Genomic DNA, 18,448 nt, shown 5'->3' with positions numbered 1-18,448 from the left:
TAAATCATTTTTCCTCATCATACTTTGGAATGTAGGTATCCTGGGAATTTTTGACATGATTCCAACAAAGCACATAACAAAAACTAGAACTTTTAAAACACATAATGGTAACTTTACAATAAGGTTCAATTAGTTAACAATAGTTAAGGCTTCATGTTTCATTAACCAACAATGGATGACATTTTTTATAGCATTTGTTAATGTTGATGATTATAATATTGTTCATTTTTATAAATAATAATTATTATTGTTGTTATCTCATGTTTGTTCATAATACAGTACTGATGTTAATTTATACAACTTCAAAGGTTTAAAATGCATCTGTACAATACCGTTTGGGGTCAGCAAAAGTTTCTTTCAAATAAATAAATACTTTGTTCTGTGGGGATGCATTAAATTGATCCCAAGTGACAGTGCTGATCAGACATTTAGAATAACTGCTGTTCTTTTGAACTTTCCACACAAAGAATTCTGACAAAAATAAATATTTTTCAACATTTTAAGAATGAATAAGAATTGTTTAGTGAGCACAAAGTCGGCATATTGAAGGATCATGTGACACTTAAGACTGGAGTAATGGCTGCTGAAAATTCAATTTCGTTATTACAGACAACATAAATTACATTTTAAATTATATAAATATATTCCAATAGAAAATAGTCTTAGTTATTATAAACTTGATGATATTTTACAATAAATGCAGCCAAGGTAAACATCAGACTTAAAAAACAAAACAAAAAACCCTACTGACCCCAAACCTTTAAACAGTAGTGCACATGTAGAAATTATCATAAACTAATAAATGCTGTAGTAGTATTATTAATTGTTAGTTCATAACACCTAATGCATTAACTAGTGTAAACAAATGTAAGTGTTACAAAAAATAACATTATCAGTGGAATAAAATGTTGTAAACGTAAACAGTTCACGATTTTAAAATTCCTATTCCTTGCCATCGAGTTTCCTTTAACTTACATTATCAAGATATTATTCCAATAGTCAGTTCATTCAGTAGGATCTTACAGGAATCTTAAAGAGGATTTTTATTTGATCCTTTAGGATTGGTTCCAAATAGAGCTGGAAATTCCAATGGGAATCATGTACACATTCCTTTAGGATTTTGTGTGATTATGCTCTCAGAGTGCTGACTACATGATCACGGTGCGTTCCGTGAAGGATTTTCTTTTTCTCTGATCAATATAAAAGTGTATGTTTTGTTAAGTTGTGAAGACATATGGCAAAGACAAAGAATACACCAATTAAAATAAATACAAAAGAACAAATATAAAGTCTCCACTTCTAAACTCTATTCAAAAACAAAACAACGTGTCAACTCAGTAGTACTTCATTAAAAAGAATATCACTATAAATACAATTCTCATTTTCTTGGTTAGAACTGTCAACATTAGATTAAACCCACACAGCAGTACATTCAGTGTAACTGTTGCTCTACAGAGAACTGCCTTAATAAATTTCAAACCAGTACAAAGGGGTCCCTTTTACAGTTAAGGAGGTGAATGGCTCGAAACTAACAGCGGATCTATCTATTTGAACAGTAGACAGATAAACAGGCCCGGTGCGAGGGAAAGAAGCGGCTGCACACCCACACACTGTTATATAGTCATTCCTCGGTGTTGATTCAAGTGCAGGTGAGAGATGGCCAAACCTCGCAAAGCTCTGACGGGAATGTTGACGTCACTTCTGACAAGTTTACTCTGCCAAAATAAGGCTGAGAGCCTCTCAAACTCTGAGGCACAAAATTATATCATTTTACACATCTTACAACATAAAAAACAGTAAGACTTTATTTTACAGTTTCCTCGTTACACATTACATGTACTTACTATAGTAATAACAGTAAATTATGTATAATTACATACAAAAACCCTACAGTAAGTACATGCTGTCGTTTCAAACCTGTATGAGTTCATTTCTTATGTTGAACATTAAAAAATATATTTTGAAGAATGTTGGTAACTAAACAGTTGATGGTCCCTATTGACTTCCATAGTATTTTTCCCCATTATGGAAGTCAAAGGGTACCAAGTCAGTGTTTAGTTACACACACACACACACACACACACACACACACACACACACATTCTTCAAAATATCTTCATTTGTGTTCGGCTGAAGAACAAAAACTCATACAGAGTTAATGAGAGTGAGTTAATGATGACAAAAATTTTAATTCTTGGTGAACTATCCCTTTAAACCCCTTTTAAACAAAGACACTGGAAAAATAAAGTGCAACCAAAAAAACAATTGAAAGTCAGGTCCTCAAGTTGAAAGTCATTTGCAACTGACACAACACATTTGCGTCTACCGGGTTAAACACTTAAAAGAGCATTCGAAACCACATGGTTGAGCATATTAACTTAACAAACTTAAAAGATTAACTAGCCTAAGAGAATACAATGAGAAAATGTGCAAAAGAGTGACGTTGATCGCGGTACCGCGTAAAGGAAAAGCAGCCACCTTTGTTTAGGGATGCCCAATCCAGGTTTACACCATGACCCTCGTGGTTTTACCCAAACAGAGTTTGACCCAGACAAAACAAAGTCAAACGTAGCCACAGCACAACTGTTGTTCTATCAAACAAACATCAACAACCTTTGATTTCAAAGAATCTTCAACTGCAAGCAACGCAAGCACGTTTCTACCTCCCAACCCTCTCTCTCTCTCTTTTTCAAAACAACGCACGTTTCTTCATGCACGCTCGCGTTTGTGTATCTGCTCCTCTTCAACTCACCGGTGCTGGGCATGCTGGTGCTTCTGGACTGAGAAAGCAGCTCCACGGGTCGCTCTCTGCTAGACGTGCTGTCTGAAGAGAAGCAGGATTCTGTCTCATAGATCGTCTGCAACATCGCGCACAGTCCCGGTACGGTTGGCTTCAAAAGCATGCCAGTCTCAAAATATCGCCACTCAATTAATGCAAAAACAAATTAACATGAAAAAGGAGATGTCAACCCACTCTCCATCAAAAAAAGCAAGAGGGGAAAAAAGCAGCGCGTCCTTTATCAAAAGACACATGCATGCAAAAATCGACAACCTCTTTGCCTGTTAATTCCATGGTCCTAAAACAAAAAATAAAAATAAACAAATGCAATCAGAACAGGTATCCGTGAAAAGAAACGCTGCAGACAAATCCTTAAATCGTCCACTCAAACGATCAGCTTTACAGTCGCACAAATGGGTCTATTCATAAACCACATCACCTTCTTGTCTAATTGTCGATGTCAGAAACAAACTGCTAATTCACACCGACAAGTCCAAGTGTGGCTTGTATCCAAGACCCTGGTCTGAGCGTGCCCGGATCCTGAAGTCACGCATGTGGTATCGGCGGACTCCAAAAGAGCGACTTCCCCATGACGAAAAGCGACGGGACGAGATGAAAGCGACAGAACAGGAGAGACGATCACTGGGAGACTTTTGCCTGCCGGTCCCTCTGTTTCTTCCTTCCCCTCGCCTCTCTGTACAATTCGCTCTCCTGATGAATGGGCTTAAAGTGAACCGTCCGACCGCTCCGTTTAGTGCGACTGTGTTGCTTTTATGTAATTGTTCAAAGCCGAATCTCTGCACCCTCACCCGCGGTTCGCGGCGAACGAGAGCAGAGGTATAGCGACGTGGAGTTTACAAACAGACTGGAGCTGCTTCAGGCTGCTGGAAATAGCTGCCGAGCGACAGGGGAGGGGCGGGACTGTGCTATAAATAGAGTCGGGAGCTGAGAGCTCGCTCGGAGAAAGAGAGAGAGAGAGAGAGAGAGAGAGAGACAGAGACGGAAGATGGAAGAGAGGGGATGCTCGATTGTTTATCACGTAAATAAAGGAGCCAAAAACAATAATAGGAGCCAAAAAAGGAGCCAATCAGACACAAGACCGTGACAAGACTGGAGGAGTGAGACCAAACTGAGTTTAACTCGATAATACGAGCCAGCACGAGGGCAAACGAGATACAAAACAACACGAGCGCTGCTAAATTTGTGCCAATGCACGCTATAATGAATGGAACTAATTCATGCATCTGAAACACAAGCGTTTAAATCTTTCGTTTACATACAGAGGACTGCTTGCTTCTTACACAAGGAATCTGCGTCAGCACTATTGACACAGAGAACACAAGGGTCACCGTTTCACAAGCGCATGTGGGTCAAAAGACTAGGACGGCCAATGCAGCATTACCAAACCTGTGACGTGCCGAGCGCTGTAAGGACACTCTATTTATCATTCAAATCAACAACAACAGCAGCTGCAACAAATAAACGGTAAAATAAGTATCGATTAAAACATGGGAATAATTTTCAAACAAATTGTGTTCAAACGTTTTTTTTTTTTTTTACAACTGAAATATTTCTCAAATTTTATAATTATAATATATTTAATTTATTGGATTATTTATGTATAAATAAAAAAATGCAATCATAAAAATCATAATAAAAACTAAATGTTTATATATATTTGCATATATAATATATAACATTAGCATATATCAAATTATATAAATTGCACTTAAATCAAATTTAAAATAAATATTTAAACACTTACAAAAGTAATACATTACAATTATCTAATGTAGTGTGCAAAAATGAACCAAGCCTTTAAATAAAATATTTCAAGTTTTATTTATTTTTATTTTTATACTAAATAAATAAACTGCCTTGAATTAATAAAAACTAAAATAAATATTTAAACAATAAATTATTATTATTATTATTGTTATTATTATTATTATGCAGATGCGTGCAAAACGAACAGGGAAATTTAATATAAATAAAATATATAAAAAAATATTACAAATAAATATTTAAACATTCAACAAAATAAATTTTGTACATCTTTACTGTATTATCTAATGAAAATGTACAGAAATGCACAAATGCATGTTTTAATATATTAAATGTAACATGGGACTCCTGTGCTGTTGAAAAGCAATTTTCTAATTGATAATGAAGACCACAGTGATGTTTGGAGGTGAATTTATATCAGTAATGCACTAAATCTTTCTTATGTTAGGTGTGTGAGGGCACCATAATGCATCCTTTGTGAATTGCACCATTGATTTCGGGCATCGATGTTCTGCATCAGTTTAGGTGACCCAATGCCTAATGCATGCTCATCGTATTTATTATCCAAGACGGACTGACCTGTTGCACAAGCGCAAAGCTCCAGGAAAGATGCGTCAAGACTAAATAAGAGAAATAATCAAATCTGAGACCGCACACAGTTTCACAGTTTTCTTACAATGATGGCTAAACATTTGTTTCATGCAAGGAAAGTTGGTCCCAGACCAATATTAAAGGGTAAGATTTATCCAGAACGCCTAAATTAGACCTCTGACGTGTTTTTCTTGGAGCAGTCTGTCACCATGACCACTAGTGTGTTGGAGGGTTAAAATGGATTTGGTTCAAGAGCAGGCAACGATCAAAGAGAAGCTTTGTCAAGCACTTGTTTGAAAAAAAAAAAAAGAAAAAAGACATGTTTAAAAACAACACGGAACAGATGTACATGTACCCAGCGTCTCCTATCATTGCCTGGCCATGGGGCGTGATCTAAGAGGGCAAATACAGGTTGTGTGTGTGTGTGTGTGTGTGTGTGTGTATGTGTATGTGTATATTTATGCAAGCAAATTCAAAGCACACTCAACTTTCAATGTTTTTGCACCCATGGCAGGCCTAACACATAATTTGAACCAAGGCTGAAAATAGATGCAAGTTTTGCAAGGCGTGATTTGTCCATGAGCGATTGACAGCATGCAGCATGATAAAAAAAAAAAATAAACAAAAAAAAAAAATAATAATAATAAATAAATAAATAAATAAAATATAATTTGAATCAAATTTAAAATAAATATTAAAACATTTATTTGATAAAACAAATGTAATATACTATTATTCGAATGCAGTGTGCAAAAATGCATTCAAAAAGGGATACAATTTTTATTTTTAATTAAGATTTTTAAGTAAATGAATAAATGAATCAAATGTAAAATAAATTTTTAAACATTTGATAAAACAAATATATAATTTAATACTATAATTACAGTTATCTAATGGAGTATGCAAAAATGCATTTAAATTTCCATATTTTTTTATTTTATTTTTAGATTTTTAAATAAACAATGAATCAAATTTAATAAAATATTTAAATGTTTATTAACACAAATGTAACATTATTATCATTGGGCTATCTAATGAAAATTTAAAACGCATTTAAAACATTAAATTTAGATGTTCAAATTAAAATAAGCCAAATTAAAAATAAATATTTAAACACTTAATACAAAAAAATTCTGTATTAAACAATTCTCTCTCTCTCTATCTCTCTCTCTCTCTCTATATATATATATATATTTATTTATTTAAATGTGTGTGTGTGTACAGTATGCAGCGCATGCATCTTGAAGACTTTGACTTTGCACTTGTTGCTCTTTAAAATTACGCTTAACAGCTATCAGTCCCACAGCTGCATGGACGTTAAAGATGTTCACATTCGTTTCAACTTCAGTCTCGTCTGTTGGCTTTGGTCTCCAGCCGCCCCCGTTATTTATAGGTGGATGTACCTTTTGGGCTTTCTGACGTTAGTTGGGCTTATATTTAGCCGTGAGAATGTGGGGGGAGCGCACCACTTGTTTTTTAAGCCTTTTTTTCACGAGTGATGAACTCATGTTGGTAATGTCAAGGACTTTGGCAGCAGACTTTGTTTGACAGCTAGTCTCTCGCCTTTAGCCAGACCTGACCCAATTAAGGCCAACCCAAAGCGAGCCGTAACCTTTTGCCATCGGGTTCTGAAGGAATCTTGGACGCTGGAGAAGAATGGTAAATAAATGTGGCCGTTCCTCACTGTGGCTGCGGACAGATGGGCTAAATGTGCGCTGAAGCTTCGGGAGCATGTGAACTCTCTCTCTTGCTCACCCTGAATAACATGGACTATATTAGCTCACACTTACGAGCCCACAAAAATAGTCTCGGTTTGGATGGGATTAATTAAAACAAAGCCAAGAAAAACACAGCGGTCTCTCACACAGATAACCAACTCTCTTACTGGGGACTGTCCTGTGACCGCTGCCATGTTAGGAAAATGTATTTTAAGTATGTTAAGTCAAGCATCACTATTGCTGTTGTTAGCGGTTTGTTCTAAATCCCCAAACCCTAAATATTCAACTTTCACATTTATTCATATAGCTTTGCAAATGACAAAACTCATAACGCACTGCACAGTACCCCAAACTATGCAGATTATAGACAAGAGGTGTGTTACATATATTCAAAGTGATCTGGCTAAAAACATTCACTTTGGAGGACGAAACAATTTGTGAAAAATACCAAAAGACCGAGCAGAGCCATGTGTAACAGGCAAATAAAAACTGTTTCTCCCCATTCAATATGACTATATAATATTAATAAAATTATTTGGATAAATTTAATTATTCTATTATCATTTAAATTATTACAATTAAATGCAATATTACATTGCACTGTACAATAAAATACAAATATTTATTTCTGAATGCTGTTAACATAGTTTGCTGATCAATGTTTATAAAATGAATAAAAGTATAAATGAAACCCGTTCATCATATGAAGTGATTGTGTCTCTTCAGAAGACTTGGATTAAACCGCTCAATTCATAAAGATGAATTTCTTTATGAACATTTTGAAGCATCAGGGTTTTGAGTCTTTCAATGGAGGAACAGAAATCATTCAGTTTTTACTACAATTATCTTCATTTGTGCTCTGAAGATGAACACATTTTTTACAGATTTGGAATGACATGAGGGTGTGTAAATGATGATAATTTATTTTTGGGGTGAACTATGATTTTTTTTTTTTTTTTGTGGGTTATATTTTCCAGGTCGGAAAATACTTCAATCTGTATAAAATAGGGACCAACATACCACACAAACTTTGCTTTGGGCCAGTGATCACCCACAGCACCCTAACATCATTTTTTGTGCATTTTACTTTTGAAAGGTGGCATGCCGCTGCATCTGAATCTGGCCCGGGCGCTCAACGAACTCGGTCGGTGCTGTGGGATCGTTTCACTGTGAGTCAATCCAACACGGCACAGACAAACCCGGGCCTGTCGATACCGCCTGAATAACAACCGCCCGATCGATGAGCAATTTGTTACCTGTCTTGATTATGAGCAAAGAGAATTTCTCAGGTCTGCAAAATCCATTCTGAAAGTGCTGTCAAGTCCAAAAACAAACCCAATAAAAGAAATTAAACTGAATCTGAGAAATTAGCTACAGTTTGCAAAATTGTTTCTTAAATGTCCTCACTTGAGCGACTGCCAGACAGTCCTGTGAGAGAAAGGCAAAGAGAATTAGCTTTCAGTTCTGCCTTGCAATGGGGTCTAAAGGACACACACACACACACACACACACACAGGCGCAAGCCTTCTAAAAAACCTTTCTGAGCACATACATGAGCAAATGCGGTCAAATGTATCATTAAACTGCCCATGAAAGCCTGATATGGTGCCTGTATACATTTACAGCGAGAAAAACAACCTTTTTTAGAATCGTCATTTGATGACTCATATCAAGGCATAGACTGATGCACTTACACCCAAAGTGAGGATTCACACACACACATACACACAAACACACGCACGGCACAGGGGACGCATACAGATTCTTTCTCCTCAAATAGAAAGCTGCGATGACTCATTCTCTGCACAGCCCCAACTGCAATGCTCCTCCCTGCCAGCAAACACACACACGCTCACATACACATACACACTGGTGTGTATTTATTCCACCGATTCAAATATTAACACATACAGATAATGACAAGATCCTCTGTGTTGGAGGAAGGCCTCCTGTGGTATTCCAGAGAAATCAATGTTTCGAACAGGTTGACTCATTTAAAGCGCTGTTTACTGACCCGTGTCCCGCTCACTTTTCAGACAACAAACCGGTCTAATTAGAATGCGAGTTCAGTTGCAAATGGAAACAGAGGTTGAAAAAATATATGTGGATGAATAATAGCGCATACACATACATCACTAAATGATTTAAAGTGTGCATTTATGCTTTATGTAGAGATATTTGAAAGATATTTCTTTGACTGCACACACTTTTTCAACAGGTTTATCTGTTCTTTAATATCAGGTCTATTGATAAACTGTGCAATTTTTATTTTACTGTGTCAAAAAGCAGAAACGAAGACAATTAAAGGTGCAGTATGTAATATTGATGGGCAATGCAGTCCAAATTCAAAATATTGGAGAGAGTTGTTTCTTCCACCCCCTCATCCTCACACGGGTTGCCAGATTGAGAACATGCAACAGGAACAAGTGCAACTGACGATGGAAGATGACAAGCCTTACACATTGTAAGCTGATGAGTTGATCCACATTTTAATACGCTTCTGTCACAGAGCTTTTTAGACGGATGTAGAGGCTTTTTAGGTTGGGTAGAGAGTGCACAACATTTGACACGTGTGTCCCTGAACTTGCCTGGTGCAAAGCATGAAGCCCATTACAGTGAAGGGCTTCTGCAGATGAAATGACCTTTTATTGGAGGAACAGAACTGTACGACATGTCCCCAAGAGAACAAAAGGCCTCGCTGCACGGTTGAATGGATTGACACTCGTTTTTCCTTGATGGGCCTGTATATGCTGGATCACACGGAGCTCCGGGCACACTGGACATCATCACAGACAAGCACAGCAAGGTCCTTTGATACTGCACAACATCAAAATCATCCTGAGATAATTAACATGATGATATCTGATTATTTCAGCTTGGAGCACTTGGCTAAACTATAACAGACAGCTCTATAATACAGCAATATGCCACAAAAGAGGTGGAACATTACAGAGATTTTAGTATAGGCACGATGTGAAGTTTTTATAAAATAACAGCAAAAATAAAATGGTTTAAGTAGGGAGGCACTGATTTTGGTACATATAATTATTTTCATGCTAGTAAAATTACTATGCTATTTTGTCAAAAAAAAGTTGCAATTAAACACTAATATCTAAAATAAATAGTTAGAATTTAGGCATTACAATATAATAATGTACAAAGAATGGATATTCCTTTAAAGCAGGGATAGGCAACGTCGGTCCTGGTTTTTTGGAGTTTAGCTCCAACCTTGAAAAAAACCCTCACCTGCCTGTAGCCCTAGTGATCCTGAAGACCTTGATTAGCTTGTTCAGGTGTGTTTGATTAGGGTTGGAGCTAAACTCACTTCTCACAAATATGAACTAATTACCAGGGAAAGTAACTACTGCGTTACTTTTAAAAAATCTTCAAATGTCAAATAACTTGGATGCCCCCAATATTAAATATGTTAAATTAATGAAATGGGCACTTTAAAAATACATAAATGTATAAAAAAAATAAATCACAAATCTTTCACAACTATTTTTATTCAAACTAAAAATAAATCAAAACCACTCTTCCTGTTCTTTGCATAACCATATTATAAACAGCTCATTATTATTTTTTCTCACACTTAACACGGCAGATTATAATTTGTCATATTTGCCATGCTGTACATCTCACGTTCACCTTATATTTTTATTATTAGACAATAATGTATTATATAAAAATGCAAACAAAAAAATATAAGTAAATATAATAATCAAATATAAGACAGCCATGGAATATAATAGAATATATAACTTTCTAAATAATAAAAGTATAGCATATCTACAAATAATTATACACAAATAAATTGTTTTTTACCAATGCAAATATGTAAGAAACAATGCATTGCGATACAAATGCCAACTTTTATCCGATGCACTTTAAATCGATGCATCACATTGTTAAACACTTTTATGCGTATGCACCGATGCGAATCAGTGAATCTTGCCATCCCTAGTTACAAGTAATCAATGACAGGAGCTCAATTCACAAAGTATTGTGACTTGCGATAATAGCACCAAAATCCAAACTTGTAATTTTGCCTCATTATACCACCATTGTTCATAGTGGTTTTCAAATCCAATAGGATTTCTAAAAGACAAGATGTAAAACTCCTGAATGTTATACACAAGTCAGTTAGAGAAAATGAAAGGACAGGACTCGGTACCTGCCTGCTGAATAGCTATCATGACAAACAATGACATAATCAACGTTACCCACAGAATTCAATTCAAGTTTATTTGTATAGCGCTTTTCACTATACAAATCGTTGCAAAGCAGCTCTACAGAAAATTAAACATTTTACAATATATAGCTGATGTACATGTCAAGTTGATGTACATATGGCAGAAATATATGGTAAAAATCAGTTAATGACGTAATCAAACAGATGATGAACACTATTAACAGCAATGATTATATGTTGCAAAAATCACAACACTCCATCTGCTAAGAGCACCTTCCTGAGCTGGTTTCACTGGAGCCGTACGCTCAATAAAATGTCAATCACACAGGCACACACACACAGAAAGCATACGTAAAAGATTGAGTTTGCATCACGGCGAGCAAATGGGCCAATCAGTGAAGAGCCCTCGGGCAGTGTTGATGTGGAGTGGGGCGAAGCGTAGAAGGTTGCCACGGCATCCACTGACATTCAAAGACGTCATGAGGGGGACAGAGGGTTAATAGAGGTTGTTACCGGTTCTAATTATAAACGGCAGAGAGTCAGAGAGAGGCAAGCGAGGAGTGCTGGGGAGGAGAGAGCGGGGGCGGGAACAGGGCCGAAGGTATGAATCAAAGGAGCATTAAGAGGGGGCTGATGGGAAAAGAAAGGGGCGAGGATGAGAAGAAAGCTGCAAAGTACGCCAACAGATGCAGAAAAGATGGACAAAATCCACAGGTTTTGTTTGCCTGAGCAACAAGTCAAGAAACCCCGGCTAAGCTTCACCTGAGACGAGACGATTATATGCAATTATGCACACAATCATAACAACGGTTTACTCGCCCGCTGACAGACCAAAAATCTTCTTCCAAACGTGATTTGTAATTGCTACAGCTGTGAGTCACGCTGCACTACTACTACTACTGTAACAACAAACAAACGCCTTTAAATAAAGCCACGCTAATCATTTGTTTTCCCAACACAACGCTAATACATTCAAATGATGCCATGTCACCTGTTACAGTGCAGATTTGTAAATATCACCGCACAAAAAATGTTCACGATTTTAGTTTAATTAAGGGGTTTAGATGCTTAAAAGAGATTCACACAGTGAGGACTTGTTCAAATGTGCAAAACCATTAATTCCAGGTATAACTGGCATAAAATGAAACAGAAATGGAAGTTTTAGCCACTGTATAAGGCGATGTGGCTTGTTTAATTCATGAAATGAATTACTTGTGGTTTAATATGCACATTAAAACAATACAGCTACTGGGAGAAAATAGTATCCATAGTCAATCATCTAAATTTGTGTCCATTATAGTTTATGGGCGTTAACCAAATCCAACCAATCAATAAATAACAATAATAGCAACAACAACAATAATAATAATAATAGTTCACTTGATATGAGGGTTTTATGCCAAAATGCAAAAATATGTGGCTGGAAAGCCACTTAATATTAGTTTTGAAAGCTGAAAAATAAACAATAAAGGCTAAAATATATACCGAACTATCCAAATCAATCAATCAAATCAAATCAAATATCCTTGTAGGTCTGGTAAGGAAAAAAGCACAAAAGTTGCTGAACAAAATGCAACCAAATTGTGCTGGCTTGAACAGATTTATACTCATCTGTCCAAGTCAAACCAGGGAAAACAACAACACGTTATGTGCAGAGCGCTACCAAAATCAGAAAATGCAAACGTTCACATACTGCAGCTCTTGTTTGTAGGCCCAGATGGAATCTGAAGACTTTTGGGCTGATTCTGGAATTACAGTTGTAGAATTTTGCAGAATGAAATTAAGACTGGAACACACCACACAAACTGAACACATTTAAAACACTAGGCATCATTCGCTTGCTGACTTTGTAAATGGTTACAGAGAAAACGACAAACGAGGATCACACACTACCAGACTTTCAAACACCACAACCTCACAAGCAAACATGCGCCGCGTTTCTAGAAGACACATGAAAAACAATGATTTCTTCAACTGCCTCCAAATATCAAACGTGTTTGATATCCTCAAACTGGACTGAAGCTAAAAAAAAAGGTCTGTACCCTTTATACACTACACAATTTTCTGTGAAATCGGTCAACTCCTACTGCCCAAAATCTGCAAACTGGCTCTGACTTTCAGCAACTATAGTGCTGCCTCTTGCACACTGTAAATGTGTCCAAACGTCATGTAGTGTATTCCAGCCTCTAGCACCTGGAAGTATTATCAAATGCAACAAAATCCATTAGCAAACATCAGTGTTGCAAAGTGCGACATGAACGAGTAAAATCTCTTACCGGGTGTGTTTGGTGAATTCATGGATGACGCCACGTGTTTTCTCTGCCTCTGAAATTCTCCAAGTAGCAGGAAAAGATGCTTTTTGGATAAACTTCAGCGTGCAACCTCAGGTTCGTCTGGTTTCAGAGGCAAAGACGCCGAGCTCTAAAGGGGGTCCTCGGCGTCAGCCATGACCGTAGACCTCACGAGGAGGACTGTGATGGCCAGCTGAACACCCTCACTGCAACAGACACAAATACACTGACGTCAATGGAGCTGAGAAGTTTTGCCAGGCAAGATACATGCTCAAACTTACAGTAGAATGAGGCTGTGATCTGTCCGTAAAGCAAAAACCATTTAAATAATAACATAAACTAAAGCAAAACAGCTCATTTGTTTTTCAAAGAGAGTATAAAGTCCCCTAGCTGGCTATTAACGGGGCTTGTAAGAGTCATTAATGCCTGTGTCAGAACGTTGCGCTCGTAACAGGGTTGTATGTTTGCCGCTTCCAAAACAGATCCAGAGGATGTTAATGGATGACTCACCCTGCCTCTAAGTCAGCGGAGACGCACTACAATACCCACGCTGCCTAGCAGCGACTGGATACGCAGCAGGGTAGCACATTACCCACGCTGCCTTATCATTCTACCATGAGCCCTGCCCCAAGCAAAGAAGAGAGAGGCTCTGTACCGTCTAGTTTTAGCGATTATTAAAAACACTGGCCCACACTTCCTGAGCCTTAGGTCTGTTAAGTATTCAAGTAGATAATGTTATGCACCGAACAGCATTCGGGTTTGAGATAACATATTTTTATGCAAATCAACACATCAACGTATAATTGAAAATACGTGATTCTTTTAAAAAATATACAAAGACTTACTGCTTTAGTTTACATGATTTGATTTAATTTTTTAAATGAAGCTGCATTACATTATTGGTAAAACTGGCAGCTCTGCACTGAGGAGAAGATGGCAAGCTTTGAGTCGCCTTGCCTTGGATGCACTGAGACAGCAGCCTCACCTGCTGGTTAAATCATGCAAATGCAGTTTGGCTGTCCTAATTTGTCTAATGACCCAGTATAACCACAGCACTTCCTTTGGTATGGAATAGTTAATGCAATCAATCACTTTTTAATCATTCTTTAATTATTATGTGGTCAACAGTATTCTAGGTGAGAATGGAGATCCCACTAAAATGAATCATTATCTTTATGAACAACGTGTTATCAGCTGAGAGCCAATAAACTGTAATGAGTAACTGATAAATGTTAGAAATAGTCTTGCTGTTTTGCTTTGACGCACTTATAACGTAATTTGAACTTGGGCCAGAAGTTTATGGTAGCTGGATTTCTTGTTTTGACTGTTAATCTCAAACCGCTAATCTCTAACTGAAAATCCCCAATTTATAAATCTCAAAGAATGTGGCTCAACATAATGAAGGTCTACAGGACTGTTCCTAAGATGTGTGTTTCTTAAAATTTCACAACCTGCATTCATTTTTGAGTCAAATCTTGAAAAAGCTTAATTCTATAAAGGAATAGACACAATGCAAATAAAAAGTGTTAAAATATCAAAGCTGCTTCTTTCATGATTAAATAACATTTAAATGAGGAATTATTTATAAAGTATCGAACCACAAAAAATAAAAAACATTTTCATTTTGAATTGAGACATACTGTATGTATTGGCCAATACTGAATACATCCCAAATAAATACTAATATTTTTAACAAATAAATTTGGAAATTAATATTGTAAACTGGATTAACATAAATGGCAAACAAATAGTAAACAAATAGCTTCAATCTATTTTTTTTTTTTTTTATTATCAATATTTGGGTCAAATAAGAGTATGACTTTCCACTAAATACTACCAATGCAAAATCCCTAGTAAAATGCAAAAAGTAAATTGTATAATAAATATTCGAAGATATTAAAATTCAATGGAATTTGGTCTAATTAACTTAAATTCTGGAAAACTAAAATTAACTTCATTTTGGCATCACAACATTAAAATGTACTGGATAGTATGAAAATTGGATATTCATTTTGAGATTTGCTAAAGATGATAATGAATAGTGCTAAATGATTTTATCTATTGTAAATTAGTGTATTTAAAGATGAACTAAGTGAGTTACATATATATTATATTAGCATATTTTTCACTAATTAATAAGGGAAATTAATACTTAGGACTCAAAAAAAAACAAAAAACAAAAAAACCCCTAGCAACCTTAACTACCAACTACCAACTAGCAAACACATATAAATGCAATAATAATAATTAAAAACACTCAGAACACCCTATTAATTGTGACGGCACCACTCACATTTTCTCATGAAATGAGATTGATTGCAGAAAGTTTGCGTATTTTCTGTCATGGTCTGCAGATGAAGCTATGGACCTACAGTATGGATCGTTTCTCACATCATTCTGAAAGACTTGCTCTTGTCTTTGGCCACAGCCAGCTCTGACATGTCCCAAGGCCTTGTGGGGTGCTAACATGCTGGTACAGTTCCTGGAAAGCCCTGTATTGACTAAAGAGCAGGCTGAAGCTGGTCTCTAAAGCGCTGGCAGTGATTTAATGGAAGAGCCGAAAGCTCCTCCGGTCCAAATCTTTGTCACTCCTCTCTCTCTCTCTCTCTCTCTCTCTCTCTCAAGCGGTCAGGCTTGGTGCCAGAGCACTGATCAGCGTTTAATGCTCTTAAAAAGGATGGGACATTTGAGGAGAGTTTAAACACCGGCTCGCTCGTCAATGCGCCCGCATGAGAGAATCATCCTTCCCAAGGTGCTTAGCTCTCTTTCTTTGAGGCGGAGAATATGAGAAGGCATCAGTCACTCAACGAGGGTGTGAATACCGTGGGGGTGGAGATGTGTTGATTAGCGCTCGCTAGCGTCCATGATTGATGTTAAACCCTCGCGCATCTCTCTGAATGAAGGTTTCCAGACCATCCAGGTCCACTAATTCTCTCCATCTGTGTCACAAAATGATGACACAAACCCCAAGAGAAAACTTAGTAGATACAGAAAGGCATCAAGACACACGTCTTCAAAATTTTTAGGATTCATGTTAAGCTTACAGAATGTAAACATAATTTAAGAATAGCAGTATGAAGAACAAAACAAACGGCAGGTTTTCTACAATTAAACTGCTTGAAAGCACAGCGCCAACTCATTTCACATACTAAATTGGACTAAAACTAATTTCATACGGCGTTTATTGACTAATTTTTGGAGACACGTGTATTGTTGTCCAGCACTGTTCTTGCTTCTTGAGGCCTTAAGCATAGTATCTTACTAGAGCGGAGCATTGATACAGATTTCTTGATTCAATTCAGGTTTATTTATTTATATTTCAGTTATAATGTTGATTTTGCTCACATATGAAAACAATTCTCTCAAACGTTTCTCTCAGTAAATGTTTCAGACTGATTCAAACCAGTAATGTGTTTTTGAACTTACGGTTGAACCACTGATGTCACATGGACTATTTTAACAATGTCCTTAATAGGGATGCATCGATCCGATATTCAGTATCGGTATCGGCTCCGATACTGGCATTTTCTGCCGGATCGGGTATCGGTCAGACGAGACCGATCTAAATCCGATATTTGTGCGTATAATATTCTGTGTTATTGTTAAACTCCACGAAAGCACAAAAACATTATAAAGCACCATAACGTCAAAGTCCAACTTGTTCTGAAGCCGTTTCATAGTTTAATGTGAAGTGGTTAAACTCAAGTTCACGTAAACACTTCTCCCTGCTGCGTCTGTCTGTCATCCTCCATTCAGCATTCAAACTGCGTGTCGTGTTCGGTTACTAGAGTCAAAACGATGAAACTGATATATAACACTGTTAAAAGAAAAGGCTCAAACTAATCGCACAGATTTAATAAACTACGCACCAATATCTCTTTCCTTTGTGCTTTGAACTTCTCTATGTGGAGATGTGCACGCTGTGATAGGACAGAAAAAGAAAGGCTATTAATAATCTAATGTATAGCACAGTAATGGAGGCAGCAACATATGATGGATAGGACTCCATTTAAAAGAAATATATTTTTATTTATATATAAATATAAACTATAAAATTAATTTTCTTGTTTTCATTAATATATTTTACAACAATACAAAGAGCAATGTGTAACATTTTACCAGATTTAGTCCTACACTTTCTCACTTTTATGTGTTCCCCTCTAAATAATGTTATTTCACTAAATGTTTAGATTTTATAAAATTATTGTGCACTCATGATTTTTCTAGAATAACTTTTGCTGCTAAATTATCCACTAACCTAGTTTATAATAGTGTTTTTGTCATAGATTATGATTATATATTTTTTCATTTGTTATTTTTCATTAAAATGAAGTTACATTTAGTAGATTGTGTTTAACACACAAGAGTGATGATCAGGTCAGCACACAGAAGTATAGAAATTCTACATTGATTTAAATTTAAAGAATTTTCTGGATCGGATCGGATCTGGAAAAAAATGGTATCATTGCATCCCTAGTCCTTACTACCTTTCTGGGCCTTGAACATTTCAGTTGTGTTGCTGTCTATGCAGATTCAGAAAGCTCTCGGATTTCATCACAAATCTTAATTTGTGTTCTGAAGACGAACAAAGGTCTTATGGGTTTGGAACGGCATGAGGGTGAGTAATTAATGACAGGATTTTCATTTATGGGTGAACTAACCCTTTAAAGGGGTCATATGATGCGATTTCTTGTTTTCCTTGTCTTTAGTGTGTTATGTAGCTGTTTGTGCATGTATACGATCTGCAGAGTTACAAAGCTCAGTCTCCCACAAAAGGATTTATTCTATCTAAAAGAGAAGCCTGATCCAGACCGGGCTAAAACGCCTCAATAAAACATGCTCCCACATGTCTATGTTACAATGTGGAAATATTTGCGTAATGCCGCCCAAATGTTCACGCAAAGAAAGAAGGCGTGGTTTCAGTAACCGCAGTAGTGTTGATGCAGCCATGTCAGGGAGACGCTGTGTGTTTCTATGCGAAAGCAAACGCACTTCATTTGGCCTTCCAGAAGTAGATGCAATTAGAAATCATTGGTTAAGATTTGTTTACAACAGAACAGCACAACCCAAATGTTCGAATTTGAGTACAAGG

At 36.6% G+C, this 18,448-nt stretch overlaps 1 protein-coding gene across 7 annotated transcripts in view; it reads right to left on the bottom strand.

The window, feature by feature from the left end:
- Positions 1-18,448, bottom strand: part of hdac5 (histone deacetylase 5) — an 82,090-nt gene that overhangs the window by 54,824 nt on the left and 8,818 nt on the right. For 3 of the 7 annotated variants that reach the window (XM_058768897.1, XM_058768898.1, XM_058768900.1), the window contains exon 2: positions 13,342-13,562. The exons of 2 other annotated variants lie outside the window; for them this stretch is intronic. Coding sequence is in view for 4 of the 5 variants with exons in the window: in XM_058768898.1 (XP_058624881.1) it covers positions 13,342-13,363 (22 nt within the window). In the remaining variant the exon portion in view is untranslated. Of the gene's footprint in view, positions 1-2,752; positions 4,156-13,341; positions 13,563-18,448 lie in introns of those variants that run through there. 2 more of the 7 variants (XM_058768896.1, XM_058768895.1) reach the window with 2 other exon arrangements.

Source organism: Onychostoma macrolepis, chromosome 03, assembly GCF_012432095.1.
Source record: "Onychostoma macrolepis isolate SWU-2019 chromosome 03, ASM1243209v1, whole genome shotgun sequence".
NCBI lineage: Eukaryota > Metazoa > Chordata > Actinopteri > Cypriniformes > Cyprinidae > Onychostoma > Onychostoma macrolepis.
This window is presented reverse-complemented; position numbering and strand designations above follow the sequence as displayed.